This window comes from Mesoplodon bidens (genome assembly GCF_964165515.1).
Source record: "Mesoplodon bidens genome assembly, chromosome: 3".
In the NCBI taxonomy this organism is placed as follows: domain Eukaryota; kingdom Metazoa; phylum Chordata; class Mammalia; order Artiodactyla; family Ziphiidae; genus Mesoplodon; species Mesoplodon bidens.
In genome coordinates this window covers 30,582,433-30,599,220 of record NC_138178.1, presented here as the reverse complement: position 1 = coordinate 30,599,220, position 16,788 = coordinate 30,582,433, and the positions used below count along the sequence as shown (strand labels likewise).

Below are 16,788 nucleotides of genomic sequence, written 5' to 3'. Positions count from 1 at the left end.
CTAAGGAACCTCCATACTGTTCTCCATAGTGGCTGTATCAATTTACATTCCCACCAACAGTGCAAGAGGGTTCCTTTTTCTCCACACCCTCACTGGCATTTGCTGTTTGTAGATTTTCTGATGATGCCCATTCTAACTGGTGTGAGGTGATACCTCATTGTAGTTTTGATTTGCATTTCTCTAATAATTAGTGATGTTGAGCAGCTTTTCATGTGCTTCTTGGCCATCTGTAAGTCTTCTTTGGAGAAATGTCTATTTAGGTCTTCTGCCCATTTTTGGATTCAGTTGTTTGTTTCTTTAATATTGAGCTTCATTAGCTGTTTATATATTTTGGAGATTAATCCTTTGTCGGTTGATTTGTTGGCAAATATTTTCTCCCACTCTGAGGGCTGTCTTTTCATCTTGTTTGTAGTTTCCTTTGCTTTGCAAAAGCTTTTAAGTTTCATTAGGTCCCATTTGTTTATTTTTGTTTTTATTTCCATTATTCTAGGAGGTGGAACAAAAAAGATCTTGCTGTGATTTATGTCAAAGAGTGTTCTTCCTATGTTTTCCTCTAAGAGTTTTATAATGTCCGGTCTTACATTTAGGTCTCTAATCCATTTTGAGTTTATTTTTGTGGATGGTGTTAGGGAGTGTTCTAATTTCATTCTTTTACATGTAGCTGTCCAGTTTTCTCAGCACCACTTATTGAAGAGACTATCTTTTCTCCATAGTATATCCTTGCCTCCTTTGTCATAGATTAGTTGACCATAGGTGTGTGGGTTTATCTCTGGGCTTTCTATCCTGTTCCATTGATCTATATTTCTGTTTTTTGCCAGTACCATATTGTCTTGGTTACTGTAGCTTTGTAGTATAGTCTGAAGTAAGGGAGTCTGATTCCTCCAGCTCCGTTTTTTTCCCTCAAGACTGCTTTGGCTATTCGGGGTCTTTTGTGTCTCCATACAAATTTTAAGATTTTTTTGTTCTAGTTCTGTAAAAAATGCCACTGGTAATTTGATAGGGATTACATTGAATCTGTAGACTGCTTTGGGTAATATAGTCATTTTCATAATGTTGATTCTTCCAATCCAAGAACATGGTATATCTCTCCATCTATTTGTGTCATCTTTGATTTCTTTCAAGAGCTCCTAACTTCTCTTTCTTTTCATCCCTTTCTTTTGTGAGTCTTTAGCTTACTTCTCCAGATTACTAATTTGCTTTTCAATTTTGTCGATTCAGCAATTCTTTTACTTTAATGAGTATATTTTAAATCTGTAAAGTGTCTAGTATGCTTTTTTATTAGGAGAATATTCTCTTGCATCTTTCTGAAAACCATGTTAATCCAAAGTTTTTCCTTTTTCTTGGAGATTAGTTCCTCTGTTTGTTGAATGTGGTATTCTCTTAATACTGGCTTTTTCCAATTGTTGTGTGATTTTTAAAGTCTATTTATATTTCTATTAGAGAACGTCTGTTTCCCCATAGTAGTACTTAAGGTGGCCTGCCTTTGGCAGCTCTGGCAGAGACAGGACACACTGCTGGGAGGTCTGTGAGGCAGCTTCTCTTCTGCGTCAAGGGATGCAGTGGACATCTCAGGTTCAACCCTGTCTCCCTGGCCCTAGTGCCCACATCACTGCCTCAGTGAGAAAGCAACACTGCTGTCCCCTCCGTGTCACACATCAGTGAGGATGAGGGAGTTGGATCTGATGAACCCCCCACACGTCCCCTGCTCCTCCTATCCCTTGATGCTGCTTCAAGCCTCCCACCCTTAACTTTGCAGGAATCTTCTGCACATTTTCCGGACAACGGTTTCTGCAAGGTATTTCTCTCAGTAGATCTGTCCCTATCTACTAACTACTTCTCAGATATTCCTCAAGAATGTCCAGGGGGCTTCCCTGGTGGCACAGTGGTTGAGAGTCCGCCTGTCGATGCAGGGGACATGGGTTCGTGCCCCAGTCCGGGAAGATCCCACACGCCGTGGAGCAGCTGGGCCCGTGAGCCATGGCTGCTGAGCCTGCGCGTACTGCAAAAAAAAAAAAAGAATGCTGGTCCATCGATGGTATTTTTTATTGTTTACTCAGACTGCTATTATTTTTGTTGTAGCTTTTTTTAATTTATATTTTTGTTATTTCATTGGGTTCCAATGAGTCCACCTTTCAAGTCATCTCCCAGAGTAAAATTTGGGTGATGCCACTTTCATTATTCTCAACACAAAGAGCAGCACCCGGTACAGTTTTGTTCTCCTCTCTGCAGGGTAAAAGATTCCATAAAAATAGGGGCTTCCCTGGTGGCGCAGTGGTTGAGAGTCTGCCTGCTAATGCAGGGGACACAGGTTCGAGCCCTGGTCTGGGAGGATCCCACATGGCGCGGAGCAACTAGGCCTGTGAGCCACAACTACTGAGCCTGTGCATCTGGAGCCTGTGCTCCACAACAAGAGAAGACACCATAGTGAGAGGTCCGCGCACCGCGATGAAGAGTGGCCCCCGCTTGCCACAACTAGAGAAAGCCCTCACACAGAAACGAAGACGCAACACAACCAAAATAAATTAATTAATTAATAAACTCCTACTCCCAAGATCTTTAAAAAAATTTTTTTTAAAAAGATTCCATAAAAATAATGAAAAACTCTGTTCAAGAAGAGGGCATATGGTCACTAATTATTAGAGAAATGCAAATCAAAACTACCATGAGGTATCACCTCACACCGGTCAGAATGGCCATCACCTACAAACAATAAATGCTGGAGAGGGTATGGGGGAAAGGAACCCTGCTACATCGTTGGGATCCCTCCTACACTCTACACTAAAAACAGAGCTACCATATGATCCAGCAATCCCTCTCCTGCACATATATATGGAGAAAACCATAATTCGAAAGGATACACGCACCCCAATGTTCATAGCAGCACTATTTACAATAGCCAAGACATGGAAGCAACCTAAATGTCCATCAACAGAGGAATGAATAAAGAAAATATAGCACAGGGACTTCCCTGGTGGGTGCAGTGGTTAAGAACCCGCCTACCAATGCAGGGGACACGGGTTCGAGCCCTGGTCCAGGAAGATCCCATATGCCATGGAGCAACTAAGTCCATGCGCCACAACTACTGAGCCCGCGAGCCACAACTACTGGGCCCGCGTGCCACAACTACTGAAGCCCACCCGCCTAGAACCCATGCTCCACAACAAGAGAAGCCACCGCAGTGAGAAGCCTGCACACTGCAATGAAGAGTAGCCCCTGCTCACCGCAACTAGAGAAAGCCCCCGCACAGCAACAAGGACCCAATGCAGCCAATAAATAAATAAATAAATAAATTTTTTAAAAAAAGATGTGGTACACATATACAATGGAATATTACTCATCTATAAAAAGAACAAAATAATGCCATTTGCAGCGACATGGATGGACCTAAAGATTGTCATACTGAGTGAAGTAAGTCAGAGAAAGACAGATATCATATGATATCACTTATTGGAATCTAAAGAAATAGTACAAATGAACCTATTTACAAAACAGAAATAGAGTCACAGATGTAGAAAGCAAACTTGTGGTTACTGGGGGGAAAGCAGGGGGAGGGATAAATTGGGAGATTGGGATTGACATGTACACACTACTATGTATAAAACAGATAACTAATAAGAACCTACTGTATAGCACAGGTTAGCACAATACTCTACAATAACCTATATGGGAATAGAATCTAAAAGAGTGGATATATATGTATGTATAACTGGCTCACTTTGCTGTACAGCAAAAACTAACACAACATTGTAAATCAACTATACTCCAATTTAAGAAAAAAAAGAAGGCACATGGGAAAGAAAAACAGAATGGTAAAACAATATACAAGGCTTAAATTTTTTTTATTTCCTCTCTCTCATTTCATGTTGATAGCACTGCCTATATGGTGTGATCATTTATAAGAAATTAACACAAATGTAATATAAACTTTTCTCCACAAAGAAAATTTTCAAAAGATTTTCCTCTCATCTGACTTAGAGAGGCATCACTATTTTCCTTTTTTCCAAACCTAAAAGCCTAAAACCTAAAGTCTGCAATAAGTATTTATATCCACCAAATTTTATAAATGACTAAAAGTCAAGAAATTTATCAGACTTAACACAATGTAATACTAAATCCAGTAACAAAGTAAAAGAGAAAAGAAAGATCCTAAATATAACTAGAAGAATGGACCCTCCCCCGCCCTACCAGGATCATAATAAAAACCTTTAATAACCAGGAGGGATGAGCTGGCATATACCAGGTGAATATCAGGTCGGTACCCGCCCTACCCACAGACTCAGCGGGAGGACAGTGTCTTGTCCCAGAACTGAACCAGATCCTAGAGAGTAATTTTAGTAACTTTAAAGCTCAGACCAGATCTCTGTGAAGCTAAGAGGTCAACTGTTAAAAAGCCTATGGCTCAGTCATGGTCCCCCTTTCTTTGATGGGAGATAAAGAAAAGGAATAAACAGGTCCAGATAATAATGGACCAGATTATTATGCAGAAGGAGTTGAGATATAAGGGAATTTTAAATGTCACTTCTCTTTTGTTTTAATATTTCTCAAGAATTAGTATTTGTCCTGGGGTGGAAATACGTGTGTTCAAATAGTTCTCTGCTAGACATGCACAAGAATACAGAGGTGCATCTACAACTCAGGTGGGGAGTACTGTCTTTGGGTACTCATGATGTGGAGTAAAAGGAGCCTCTGTCACCCCGAGGCACCGCTCTCCCCCAACCTGAGGTATTCCCCCACTGAATACCTCAGACTGTGGAGATCATTCCCCAAATATTTAGGAGAACAGCCTTTGATGACAGGGAAATAAAGTTAGGAAGTGAGCTGTAAGCAACTTGGATGCTTTCCCTTGAACTCTGGAGAAATCAATACTTGGTCTACAATGAAGTTTTTATTTTCCCAATTCTTAATTCCATTTAATCATCCCTAAGGGGTAACTGGGGAGAAAATGTCTGCCTCTCTCCACTTGCTTCATAACTTCTCTAACAGCGTAGTGTTTTTATTTGCAGCCTTGGCTGACAGGCTTAAAAGGCAGAAACCCAGAGTCCATCCTCTCATTTTGTTATAACTCAGCAGATTTGGCTCACGACCAGTTTTGACCACGGTTCACTTGGGACAAACAGCTCCCAAGCTCATCTACCACACCCATTTCTAATTTCTAGTGGAAAAGAACTCAATAATAACAAAGAATTGGGCAAAAATAATGAAGATCATAAAAACAAAGCGGTTATACAAGAACAAAACTATCAACAAAAGTAATATCTAATAATCCTTCTACAATATATTAATTATAAAATATCAGCAACTGACAGCTACAACCAAGTCAAGATAACACTTATGAGAGAGAGCAAAGCATCCTTCCCCCCAATGAGGGGAATTCCAAACAAGAGTGTGAGAACAGGAGCCTTGAGATACTGCTAAGTATAGCAGGGCAGCTGACTTTATAAGGATACTGAGTACTTCTGAAGGATTCTTCAGTAGTGCTAGCAAAATGCTAATTTTTGTTTACGAGTACCAGACTTTGGAAACCTTAATAGCTCACTGAAAAGGTTCATATTAATGGTCCTTAGTTGTACTTATAAATAATAATGTGTGTAACTGCCTACAGTTTGCTCATTAAAGAAACCAAGGAAGGACTTGGATACTGGTCCCATCCAATCAGGGAACTCTGTGAGCCGTGAATGGGCCACAGGTCACCCTGGGAGAAACAACATCCTATAAGGGACTTTCCCATCCTTTTGTTCCTGTCTTCAGTCTGTCTCTCTTTCTGGACTGGAACATCCTCGCTCAAATATGTTTTTAACCCCAAGAACTGGCAAAAAACCTGAGGTGTGACTCTGGGCAAGCCAATGACCTCATCTGTAAAGTTGGGGAGATACAGCCCCCACCTCCCAGAGGGATATAGGGCCCAGCAGGGAACAAGCTCAATGAACAGCAGCTCTTCTTATTTCTGGAATCTATTAGATGACAACTTCAATGGACGAATGGATACTGCATGGCCTTCAATAATTACTGACTCAACTGGGAGAAACAGACTTAGAAGCATGAAGAAAATGATATGACACTCTTTTTCCCTAAGATTCGTGTAAACGCTCCTGAAAGCACTCAATGCAAAAATCAAGGCTCTGGGGAGACCTTCAAGATGGCGGAGGAGTAAGACGTGGAGATACCTTCCTCCCCACAAATACATCAGAAATACATCTACATGTGGAACAACTCCTCCAGAACACCTACTTAATGCTGGCATAAGAGCTCAGACTTTCCAAAAGGCAAGAAACTCCCCCACGTACCTGGGTAGGGAGAAAGAGAAAAGAAAAAACAGAGACAAAAGAATAGGGATGGGACTTGCACCAGTGGGAGGGAGCTGTGAAGGAGGAAAGGTTTCCACACACTAGGAAGCCCCTTCACTGGCCGAGACGGGGTTGGGGGCAAGCTTTGGAGCCACGCAGGAGAGCACAGCAACAGGGGTGCAGAGGGCAAAGCGGAGAAATTCCTGCACAGAGGATCGGTGCCAACTAGCACTCACCAGCCCGAGAGGCTTGTCTGCTCACCCACCAGGGCGGGCTGGGGCTGAGAGCTGAGGCTCTGGCTTCGGAGTTCAGATCCCAGGGAGAGGACTGGGGTTGGCTGCGTGAACACAGCCTGAAGGGGGCTACTGCGCCACAGCTAGCAGGGAGGGAGTCTGGAAAAAAGTCTGGACCTGCCGAAGAGGCAAGAGACCACTGTTTCGGGGTGCGCGAGGAGAGGGGATTCAGAGCACCGCCTAAATGAGCTCCAGAGACAGGTGCGAGCTGCGGCTATCAGTGCGGACCCCAGAGATGGGCATGAGATGCTAAGGTTGCTGCTGCAGCCACCAAGAAGCCTGTGTGCAAGCACAGGTCACTATCCACACCTCCCCTCCCGGGAGACTGTGCAGCCCGCCACTGCCAGGGTCCCGTGATCCAGGGACAACTTCCCGGGGAGAACACACGGCGTGCCTCAGGCTGTTGCAACATCATGCCAGCCTCTGCCTGTACCCGGCATCTCTGGAATACCTGAATAGACAACGACTCATCCCAAAATTGAGGCAGTGGACTTTGTGTGATTTTGTCTGTAGAGCTTTGCTTTTACCATTTGTCCTAGGGGTCTGTCTGTTTTTTTGTTTGGTTGTTTGGTTGGGGGTTTTTTTAGTATAGTTTTTAGCAATTGTTATGATTGATGGATTTGTTTTCTGGTTTGGTTGCTCTCTTCTTTCTTTCTTTTATTTTTATTACTTTTTCATTTTTTTATTTTTAATATTTTTTTTAATTTTTAATTTTTTAATAACTTTTTTTTCTTTCTTTCTTTTTTTCTCCCTTTTCTTCTAAGCCATGTGGCCGACAGGGTCTTGGTGCCCTGGCTGGGTGTCAGGCCTGTGTCTCTGAGGTGGGAGAGCCGAGTTCAGGACACTGGTCCACCAGAGACCTCCCAGCTCCACGTAATATCAAATGGTGAAAGCTCTCCCAGAGATCTCAATCTCAATGCTAAGACCCAGCTCCACTGAACGACCAGCAAGCTCCAGTGCTGGAAACCCTATGCCAAACAACTAGCAAGGCAGGAACACAACCCCACGCATTAGCAGAGAGGCTGCCTAAAATCATAATAAGGTCACAGACACTCCAAAACAAACCAGCAGACGCAGTCCTGTCCGCCAGAAAGACAAGATCCAGCCTCATCCACCAGAACACAGGCACCAGTCCCCTCCACCAAGAAGCCTACACAACTCACTGAACCAACCTTAGCCACTGGGGGCAGACACCAAAAACAAAGGGAACTACAAACCTGCAGCCTGCTAAAAGGAGATCCCAAAAACAATAAGTTAAGCAAAATGAGAAGACAGAGAAACACACAGTAGATGAAGGAGCAAGGTAAAACCCCACCAGACCAAACAAATGAAGAGGAAACAGGCAGTCTACCTGAAAAAGAATTCAGAGTAATGATAGTAAAGGTGATCCAAAACCTTGGAAACAGAATGGAGAAAATACAAGAAAACTTTAAGGACGTAGAAGAACTAAAGAGCAAACAAACAATGATGAACAACACAGTAAATGAAATATGTTCTACATGTGGAACAATCAATAATGAAAGGACATATTTAAAGTGATGAAAGGGAAAAACCTACCACCAAGATTACTCTACCCACCAAGGATCTCATTCTGATTCGATGGGGAAATAAAAACCTTTACAGACAAGCAAAAGCTAAGAGAATTCAGCACCACCAAACAAGCTTTACAACAAATGCTAAAGGAACTTCTCTAGGCAGGAAACACAAGAGAAGGAAAAGACCTACAATAACAAACCCAAAACAATTAAGAAAATTAAGGAACATACATATCAATAACTAACTTAAAAGTAAATGGATTAAATGCTCCAACCAAAAGACACAGACTGGTTGAATGGATACAAAAACAAGACCCATATATATGCTGTCAACAAGAGACCCACTTCAGACCTAGGGACACATACAGACTGAAAGTAAGGGGATGGAAAAAGATATTCCATGCAAATGGAAATCAAAAGCTGGAGTAGCAATTCTCATATCAGACAAAACAGACTTTAAAATAAAGACTGTGACAAGAGATAAGGAAGGACACTACATAATGATCAAAGGATCAATCCAAAAAGAAGATATAACAATTGTAAATATTTACGCACCCAACATAGGAGCACATCAATACATGAGGCAAATAAATGCTAACAGCCATAAAAGGGGAAATCGACAGTAACACAATCATAGTAGGGGACTTTAACACCCCACTTTCACCACTGGACAGATCATCCAAAATGAAAATCAATAAGGAAACACAAGCTTTAAATGATACATTAAACAAGATGGACTTAATTGATATTTATAGGACATTCCATCCAAAAACAACAGAATACACTTTCTTCTCAAGTGCTCATGGAACATTCTCCAGAATAGATCATACCTTGGGTCACAAATCAAGCCTTGGTAAATTTAAGAAAACTGAAATCGTATCAAGTATCTTTTCCGACCACAACGTTATGAGACTAGATATCAATTACAGGAAAAAAAATCTGTAAAAAATGCAAACACACGGAGGCTAAACAATGCACTAGTAAATAACCAAGAGATCACTGAAGAAATCAAAGAGGAAGTCAAAAAATACCTAGAAACAAATGACAATGAAAACACGATGAAGCAAAACCTATGGGATACAGCGAAAGCAATTCTAAGAGGGAAGTTTATAGCAATACAATCCTACCTCAAGAAACAAGAAACATCTCAAATAAACAACCTAACCTTACACCTAAAGAAATTAGAGAAAGAACAACAAAAAACCTCCAAAGTTAGCAGAAGGAAAGAAATCATGAAGATCAGATCAGAAATAAATGAAAAAGCAATGAAGGAAATGATAGCAAAGATCAATAAAACTAAAAGCTGGTTCTTTGAGAAGATAAACAAAATTGATAAACCATTAGCCAGACTCATCAAGAAAAAAGGGGAAAAGACTCAAATCAATAGAATTAGAAATGAAAAAGGAGAAGTAACAACTGACACTGCAGAAATATAAAGGATCATGAGAGATTACTACAAGCAACTATATGCCAGTAAAACGGACAATCTGGAAGAAATGGACAAACTCATAGAAAAGCACAACCTTCCAAGACTGAACCAGGAAGAAACAGAAAATATAAACAGACCAATCACAAGCACTGAAATTGAGATGGTGATTAAAAATCTTCCAACAAACAAAAGCCCAGGACCAGATGGCTTCACAGGCGAATTCTATCAAACATTTAGAGAAGAGCTAACACCTACCCTTCTGAAACTCTTCCAAAATACAGCAGAGGCAGGAACACTCCCAAACTCATTCTACGAGGCCACCATTACCCTGATACCAAAACCAGACAAAGATGTCACAAAATCGAAAACTACAGGCCAATATCACTGATGAACACAGATGAAAAAATCCTCAACAAAATACTAGCAAACAGAATCCAGCAGCACATTAAAAGGATCATACACCATGATCAAGTGGGGTTTATTCAGAATGCAAGGATTCTTCAATATACACAAATCAATCAATGTGATACACCATATTAACAAATTGAAGGAGAAAAACCATATGATCATCTCAGTAGATGCAGAAAAAACTTCTGACAAAATTCAACACCCATTTATGATAAAAACCCTCCAGAAAGTAGGCATAGAGGAAACTTACCTCCACATAATAAAGGCCATATATGACAAACCCACAGCCAACATCGTCCTCAATGGTGAAAAACTGAAACCATTTCCTCTAAGATCAGGAACAAGACAAGGTTGTCCACTCTCACCACTGTTATTCAACATAGTTTTGGAAGTTTTAGCCACAGCAATCAGACAAGAAAAAGAAATAAAAGGAATCCAAATCGGAAAAGAAGTAATGCTGTTACTGTTTGCAGATGACGTGATACTATACACAAAGAATCCTAAATATGCTACCAGAAAACTACTAGAGCTAATCAATGAATTCGGTAAACTAACAGGATACAAAATTAATGCACAGAAATCTCTTGCATTCCTATACACTAACGAAGAAAAATCTGAAAGAGAAGTTAAGGAAACACTCCCATTTACCACTGCAACAAAAAAAATAAAATACCTAGCTATAAACCTACCTAAGGTGACAGAAGGCCTGTATGCAAAAAACTATAAGATGCTGATGAGAGAAATTAAAGATAATATAAACAGATGGAGAGATATACCATGTTCTTGGATTGGAATAATCAACATTATGAAAATGACTATACTACCCAAAGCAATCTACAGATTCAATGCAATCCCTATGAAACTACCAATGACATTTTCCACAAAACTAGAACAAAAAAATCTTAAAATCTGTATGGAGACAAAAAAGACCCCGAATAGCCAAAGCAGTCTTGAGGGAAAAAAATGGAGCTGGAGGAATCAGACTCCCTGACTTCAGACTGTACTACAAAGCTACAGTAATCAAGACAGTATGGTACTGGCAAAAAACAGAAATATAGATCAATGGAACAGGATAGAAAGCCCAGAGATAAACCCACGCACCTATGGTCAACTTATCTATGACAAAGGAGGTAAGGATAGACAGTCCTTCAATAAGTCTCTTATTGAAGACAGTCTCTTCAATAAGAGAGACAGTCTCTTCAATAAGTGGTGCTGAGAAAACTGGACAGCTACATGCAAAAGAATGAAATTAGAACACTCCCTAACACCATACACAAAAATGAACTCAAAATGGATTAAAGACCTAATGTAAGGACAGACACTACAGAACTCTTAGAGGAAAACATAGGCAGAACACTCTATAACATAAATCACAGCAAGATCCTTTTTGACCCACCTCCTAGAGAAATGGAAATAAAAACAAAAATAAACAAATGGGACCTAATGAAACTTAGAAGCTTTTGCACAGCAACGGAAAACATAAACAAGATGAAAAGACAACCCTCAGAATGGGAGAAAATATTTGCATATGAAGCAACTGACAAAGGATTAATCTCCAAAATTTACAAGCAGCTCATTCAGCTCAATATCAAAAATACAAACAACCCAATCCAAAAATGGGCTGAAGACCTAAATAGACATTTCTCCAAAGAAGATATACAGACTGCCAACAAACACATGAAAGGATGCTCAACATCACTAATCATTAGAGAAATGCAAACCAAAACTACAATGAGGTATCACCTCACACCAGTCAGAATGGCCATCATCAAAAAATCTACAAACAATAAATGCTGGAGAGGGTGTGGAGAAAAGGGAACCCTCTTGCACTGCTGGTGGGAATGTAAGTTGATACATCCACTATGGAGAACAGTATGGAGGTTCCTTAAAAAACTAAAGATAGAACTACCATACGACCCAGCAATCCCACTACTGGGCATATACCCTGAGAAAACCATAATTCAAAAAGAGTCACATACCACAATGTTCACTGTAGCTCTACTTACAATAGTCAGGACATGGAAGCAACCTAAGTGTCCATCGAGAGATGAATGGATAAAGAAGATGTGGCACATATATACAATGGAATATTACTCAGCCATAAAAAGAAACAAAATTGAGTTATTTGTAGTGAGGTGGATGGACCTAGAGTCTGTCATACAGAGTGAAGTCGGAAAGAGAAAAACAAATACCGTATGCTAACAAATGTATATGGAATGTTAAAAAGAAAACAAACAACGGTTCTGAAGAACCTAGGGATAGGACAGGAATAGAGACACAGATGTAGAGAATGGACTTGAGGACACGGGAAGGGGGAGGGTAAGCTGGGATGAAGTGAGAGAGTGGCATGGACATATATATACTACCAAATGTAAAATAGATAGCTAGTGGGAAGCAGCCGCATAGCACAGGGAGATCAGCTCGGTGCTTTATGACCACCTAGAGGGGTGGGATAGGGAGGGTGGGAGGGAGACACAAGAGGGAGGAGATACTGGGATGTATGTATATGTATAGCTGATTCACTTTGTTATAAAGCAGAAACTAACACACCATTGTAAAGCAATTATACCCCAATAAGATGTTAAAAAAAAACAAGGCTCTGACAACAATAAACTTACTTTGAAAACATTTTTTGCATTTCACCTAAAATAGACAGGAGTAACAGCTATTTGGGCCTCACACCCGCTGAACAGCAAGGAGCCGGCCATGGTTCCCGCAATGGACTGAACTGTGCCCCTCCTCCCCCCACCTCCTAACAACCCAGTGGATGTGACCCTGTTTAGAGAAAGTGTCTTCACAGAGGTTACTATGGTGAGGATCTCGAGATGAGCACACCCTGAATTACCCAGCTGGACCCTAACTCCGATGACAAGTGTTCTTATAAAAGACAGAAGAGGAGAAGACAAGACACACAGAGAAGACCACGTGAGGGTGCTGAGAGAGACTGAAGAGGAACCCAAGGAACCCTGGGGCCACAGACACTGGAGGAGGCAGGAAGGATTCTCCCCAGAGCTCCTGGGGGAGCGTGGCCCTGCCGACGCCTTCATTTCAGACTCTGGCCTCCAGAACTGGGGGAGAAGAAATTCCTGTTGCTTTCAGTGATCTGTTACGGCAGATCTAGGAAATACCGCGCTCTACTGCTTCTGTCCATCACTGACCATTATCTGAGGCCCCCAGAGCAGGCAGCAGCCACACAAACTCACATCTCCCTCGGGTAACAGGCCTGAGTTCCAGGTCCGTGAACAGTAATGATTCAGAACCAAACACTGCAAACACTCCCACTTACTAAACTTCTTAGAGAAGGAGCCAAGAAGAGGGCTTCTGCAGGCTCCACTGATGCAGGTCTGGCTGTGTCCGCTTCAGTTTCCATGTAAAATGGTCTGCAAGTGCTCTATTCCTTAAAGGATTTGTAGAGCCAGTTACAAAGACAGAAAGATATTGCAAAGAAGAAAGCGGATGAGCACAAATGGCCAAACTAGATAGGAGTGTGGGGCCAAAGCACTGGCCCATTCAACCGTAACCTTCACTTAGACGGGCATAAGCTTTGCAGGTGTGCAGTCTTCCCATACAGACTGTAATAGTTTAAAGAGAGAGAAACACAGGGAGCCTACACATCTTCCTAAACGTCTTCACATAAACCTTTATATAAGCCATGAACAATGACCGTGGTATGTCCTCACGTCTTGTAAATGGACATAAGCTGGTGCACCCCAAGATCTGAATGCACTATTGATGTCGCCTGTGGGTTCCCACCAACCACTCTGGAGACAGACCCCATCCTCACATCTTCTAGCCAAATAATGGCCCCATCCATCTCAAATTCTCCACATGCAGTTGCTAGGGCACTGGCAAAATGAAATGTTATCTAGAAAATAAATTCCAGAAGACGTAAGAGATAGATTAACCAGACAGCACAATATTCTCCAACTGAAAAAAAAAAAAGACTATACATCTATGTCCCAAAGTACCACCCAGTGCCAAGTTTTGTAGAGTGTGCTCTTCACTTTGCCACTGGAGAAAGTAGATGAACATTTGCAAATCCACTTATCATTGAGTGGAAATCCTGAAATGCTCATTTAAGATTGTGGGAAAGCTCAATGAAATCCCCCTCTTTCCAGGCTGTCTCTTCATAAGACGGTTTTTAATGCTGGTCCCAGGTCACTGCCTGCCTCAAACGTGAATCTCTAGAGTACAAATGTTACTGGGATTTTATTTCCTTGTGTTCTCTCTTCACATACTCTATACTCGGGAAACTAGTTGCAGAAGCAGCACTCCAATAAGAAAGAATAAACCAAGCTTCTTGACCTTGTGACCAATTGCTGCTAATATTCATGCCTAACAGCTCCTCAAACCTTATCTCCAAATCTAGGTTTTTAAGTGTAACATGAGGAAAATTTCCTTGGGAATTCCTTGGCGGTCCAGTGGTTAGGACTCTGTGCTTTCATTGCCAAGCATGCAGGTTCAATCCCTGGTCAGGAAACTAAGATCCTGCAAGCCGTTCAGCACGGCCAAAAAAAATTCCTTAACTTTCTTTTCCAATTATACATTAAGAATTCATTTATTCAACAGTTATCTTTTGCGAACCTATTTTGTACCAGACACTGCTTGAAGGGAATTTAGTAATCAACTAAACAGACTAAAGCCCTGGCCCCATGCTACTTACATTCTAGGGCGGGGGGAGAAGCGATATATATGAAAATTAAGTAAAATATGCAGTGTGTTCAATACTGATAAGCACTCAGGAGAAAATCTGGGTCTGGGGTAAGACTGTTGGCGCTAACCTCTCCTTTTTTTTTTTTTTTTTTTCTGTAAACCATCCATCTGAAAAGTCAACTTCAAATGTTACCACTTCTTGCTTCAGAATAATGACATATTCTTGATGTATTTGCTAAAACTTTCTTGCATGGACATTTCTTAATTCAATCACTGTCAACTTTTACCAGCCTAGTCTTCCAGGTGTTGTCACTTGCTGTTCATCAAATTAAAATATTTTGCAGAATAAATTTATCTTTTTTTAACAACTGGGTGGGAGTGGGGGGTGGGGGTGGGGTGGAGGAAGACAATAATATTTACTCAGCACCTACTATGCAGCGGGGGAGAGTGGCCAGCACTTTGTATTGACCATCACAGTTGGTCTACACATGGCCCCATGAGGTAGAGAACATTGTTCCCATTTTACAGATGAAGAAACAGATTCTCCAGCAACTTGTCTATGGTCACACAATAAGTGGCACAGCTGAAATTTGAACTTTGCTGCTCATAATTTTTGGTCTTACCACCAAAATTCTCCACTACTGGGAGTTTATTTTTAAGCTTTTCCCTGGCTGCTCAATCCTTATGTTCCTTAGATCGTTATTCCTTTGCCTTACATAGCAGACATTACTCTTCCCAATGCTTAGATGCAGCCTCACTTCCTTTCCCTATAACCTTAAAATTAAACTGAACTATGTTCAGCTGAATTGAATCAACCTCTATCAACTATATTAACCATGTATTTTTTAATTGAAATAACCACTGAATACCACAATCACCGGCACCTTTTTTCTACAGTCACCACCCCTTTACTGGACCATTCCTCTTGTGACAGAACCGCACACCTAAGTCCCAAGTGGATGGAACGCCTGGGTCGCCACTGGGATTCCCTGTGACATGTTTACATGCTAATAAAACGCGATACAATCCGATAGATGATCCGCTGTCTACACCGGTTCCAGGTGACCCTAGACACCTTCCTTTAGGGGCGTTCTTCCCGTTACCCCGAGAGCGATTTCCAGGTGGGAGCACCGGACGGCCTACAGGTAAAGCCCAGTCACCGATCCCGCGAGGATGACCCCGCCGGCCGCGGACGTCCGGACCCGGATCGGCGGCCGATGGATCCGAGGCGCCGCAGGAAACGCACGGCGAGCCCGGCTGGACGTTCGGAGCCAGAACCTGCCGGCGCGGCGCCTCCCTCGGCCGCGGTCCCCGCCCCGCCCGACCGCGCGCTCTCTGGTGACCGAGGGGGTTGAGAGCGCCCACCGCCCGGGCCCCGGCCCGTTGCCCCCCGCCGACCCCCGCCCCCGGGCCCCGCCCTCACCACAGCCTCCTCTTGAGCGGCAGAAGGCTGCCGCGGTTGGACGGCGTGACGCCGATGGCCATCTGCAGCACCGTCAGGTACTTCTGGTACTTCATCTTGTCCCCGCTCCGCTCGCGGCCCGGGCCCCGCCGCCGCCGCCGCCGCCGCCGGCACAGCCCCTCCAGGCGCCGCATAGGTCAGCCCTGGGCCATCCGCCGCCGCCCGCACCCACCGCCCCGCGCCCCGGCCGCCGCCGCTGCCGCTGCCGCTGCCGCCGCTGCCGCCGCCGCCGCCGCCGCCGCCGCCGCCGCCGCCGCCGCCGCCGCCGCCGCCGCCGTGCGTCCGGCCGTGCGTGCCGGGTCCCGCGCCCGCGTGCGTGCGTGCCCGCCGCTCCCGCCGCCGCCGCCGTGCGTGGCCCGCGCCCCGTTGCCCCCGCGCTGCGCACCGGCTGGCGGGGCTCTGGTCCGGAACGGCGGGCGAGGCCGGTACCGCCCCGCCCATCCCGTCCTCCGCCCCGCCTCCGCGGCCTCGCTCCCCTCAGCGCTTGGCGGGAGCTCGCTTTCCACCACCTCGCTCCCACAGAATCCCAACCACAACCTTCCAGAGAGGGAAAAATTACTATTTTGTATTTATAATTACCCCCGAGTAGCTGTCACCGTCACTTACGCTGTACCCTGAAGTATGTGGACGCGTGCTGTATATAAAATGCACGCGTGTCTGTGTGTTGTACATATGGATACTGCGTGTGTACACGTGCGGGCCTCACTGGCGGGCGGGCAGGCGG

General features: G+C 43.3%; 1 protein-coding gene across 2 annotated transcripts in view; it reads right to left on the bottom strand.

Moving 5' to 3' along the window:
• Positions 1–16,198, bottom strand: part of TJP1 (tight junction protein 1) — a gene marked incomplete at its 5' end in the record, with an annotated part of 254,313 nt that extends 238,115 nt beyond the window's left edge. For both annotated transcript variants that reach the window (XM_081227283.1, XM_081227284.1), the window contains one exon: positions 16,026–16,198. In XM_081227283.1, the coding sequence (XP_081083409.1) occupies positions 16,026–16,198 (173 nt within the window). The remainder of the gene's footprint in view (positions 1–16,025) is intronic.
• Between the last annotated feature and the right edge of the window lie 590 nt (positions 16,199–16,788).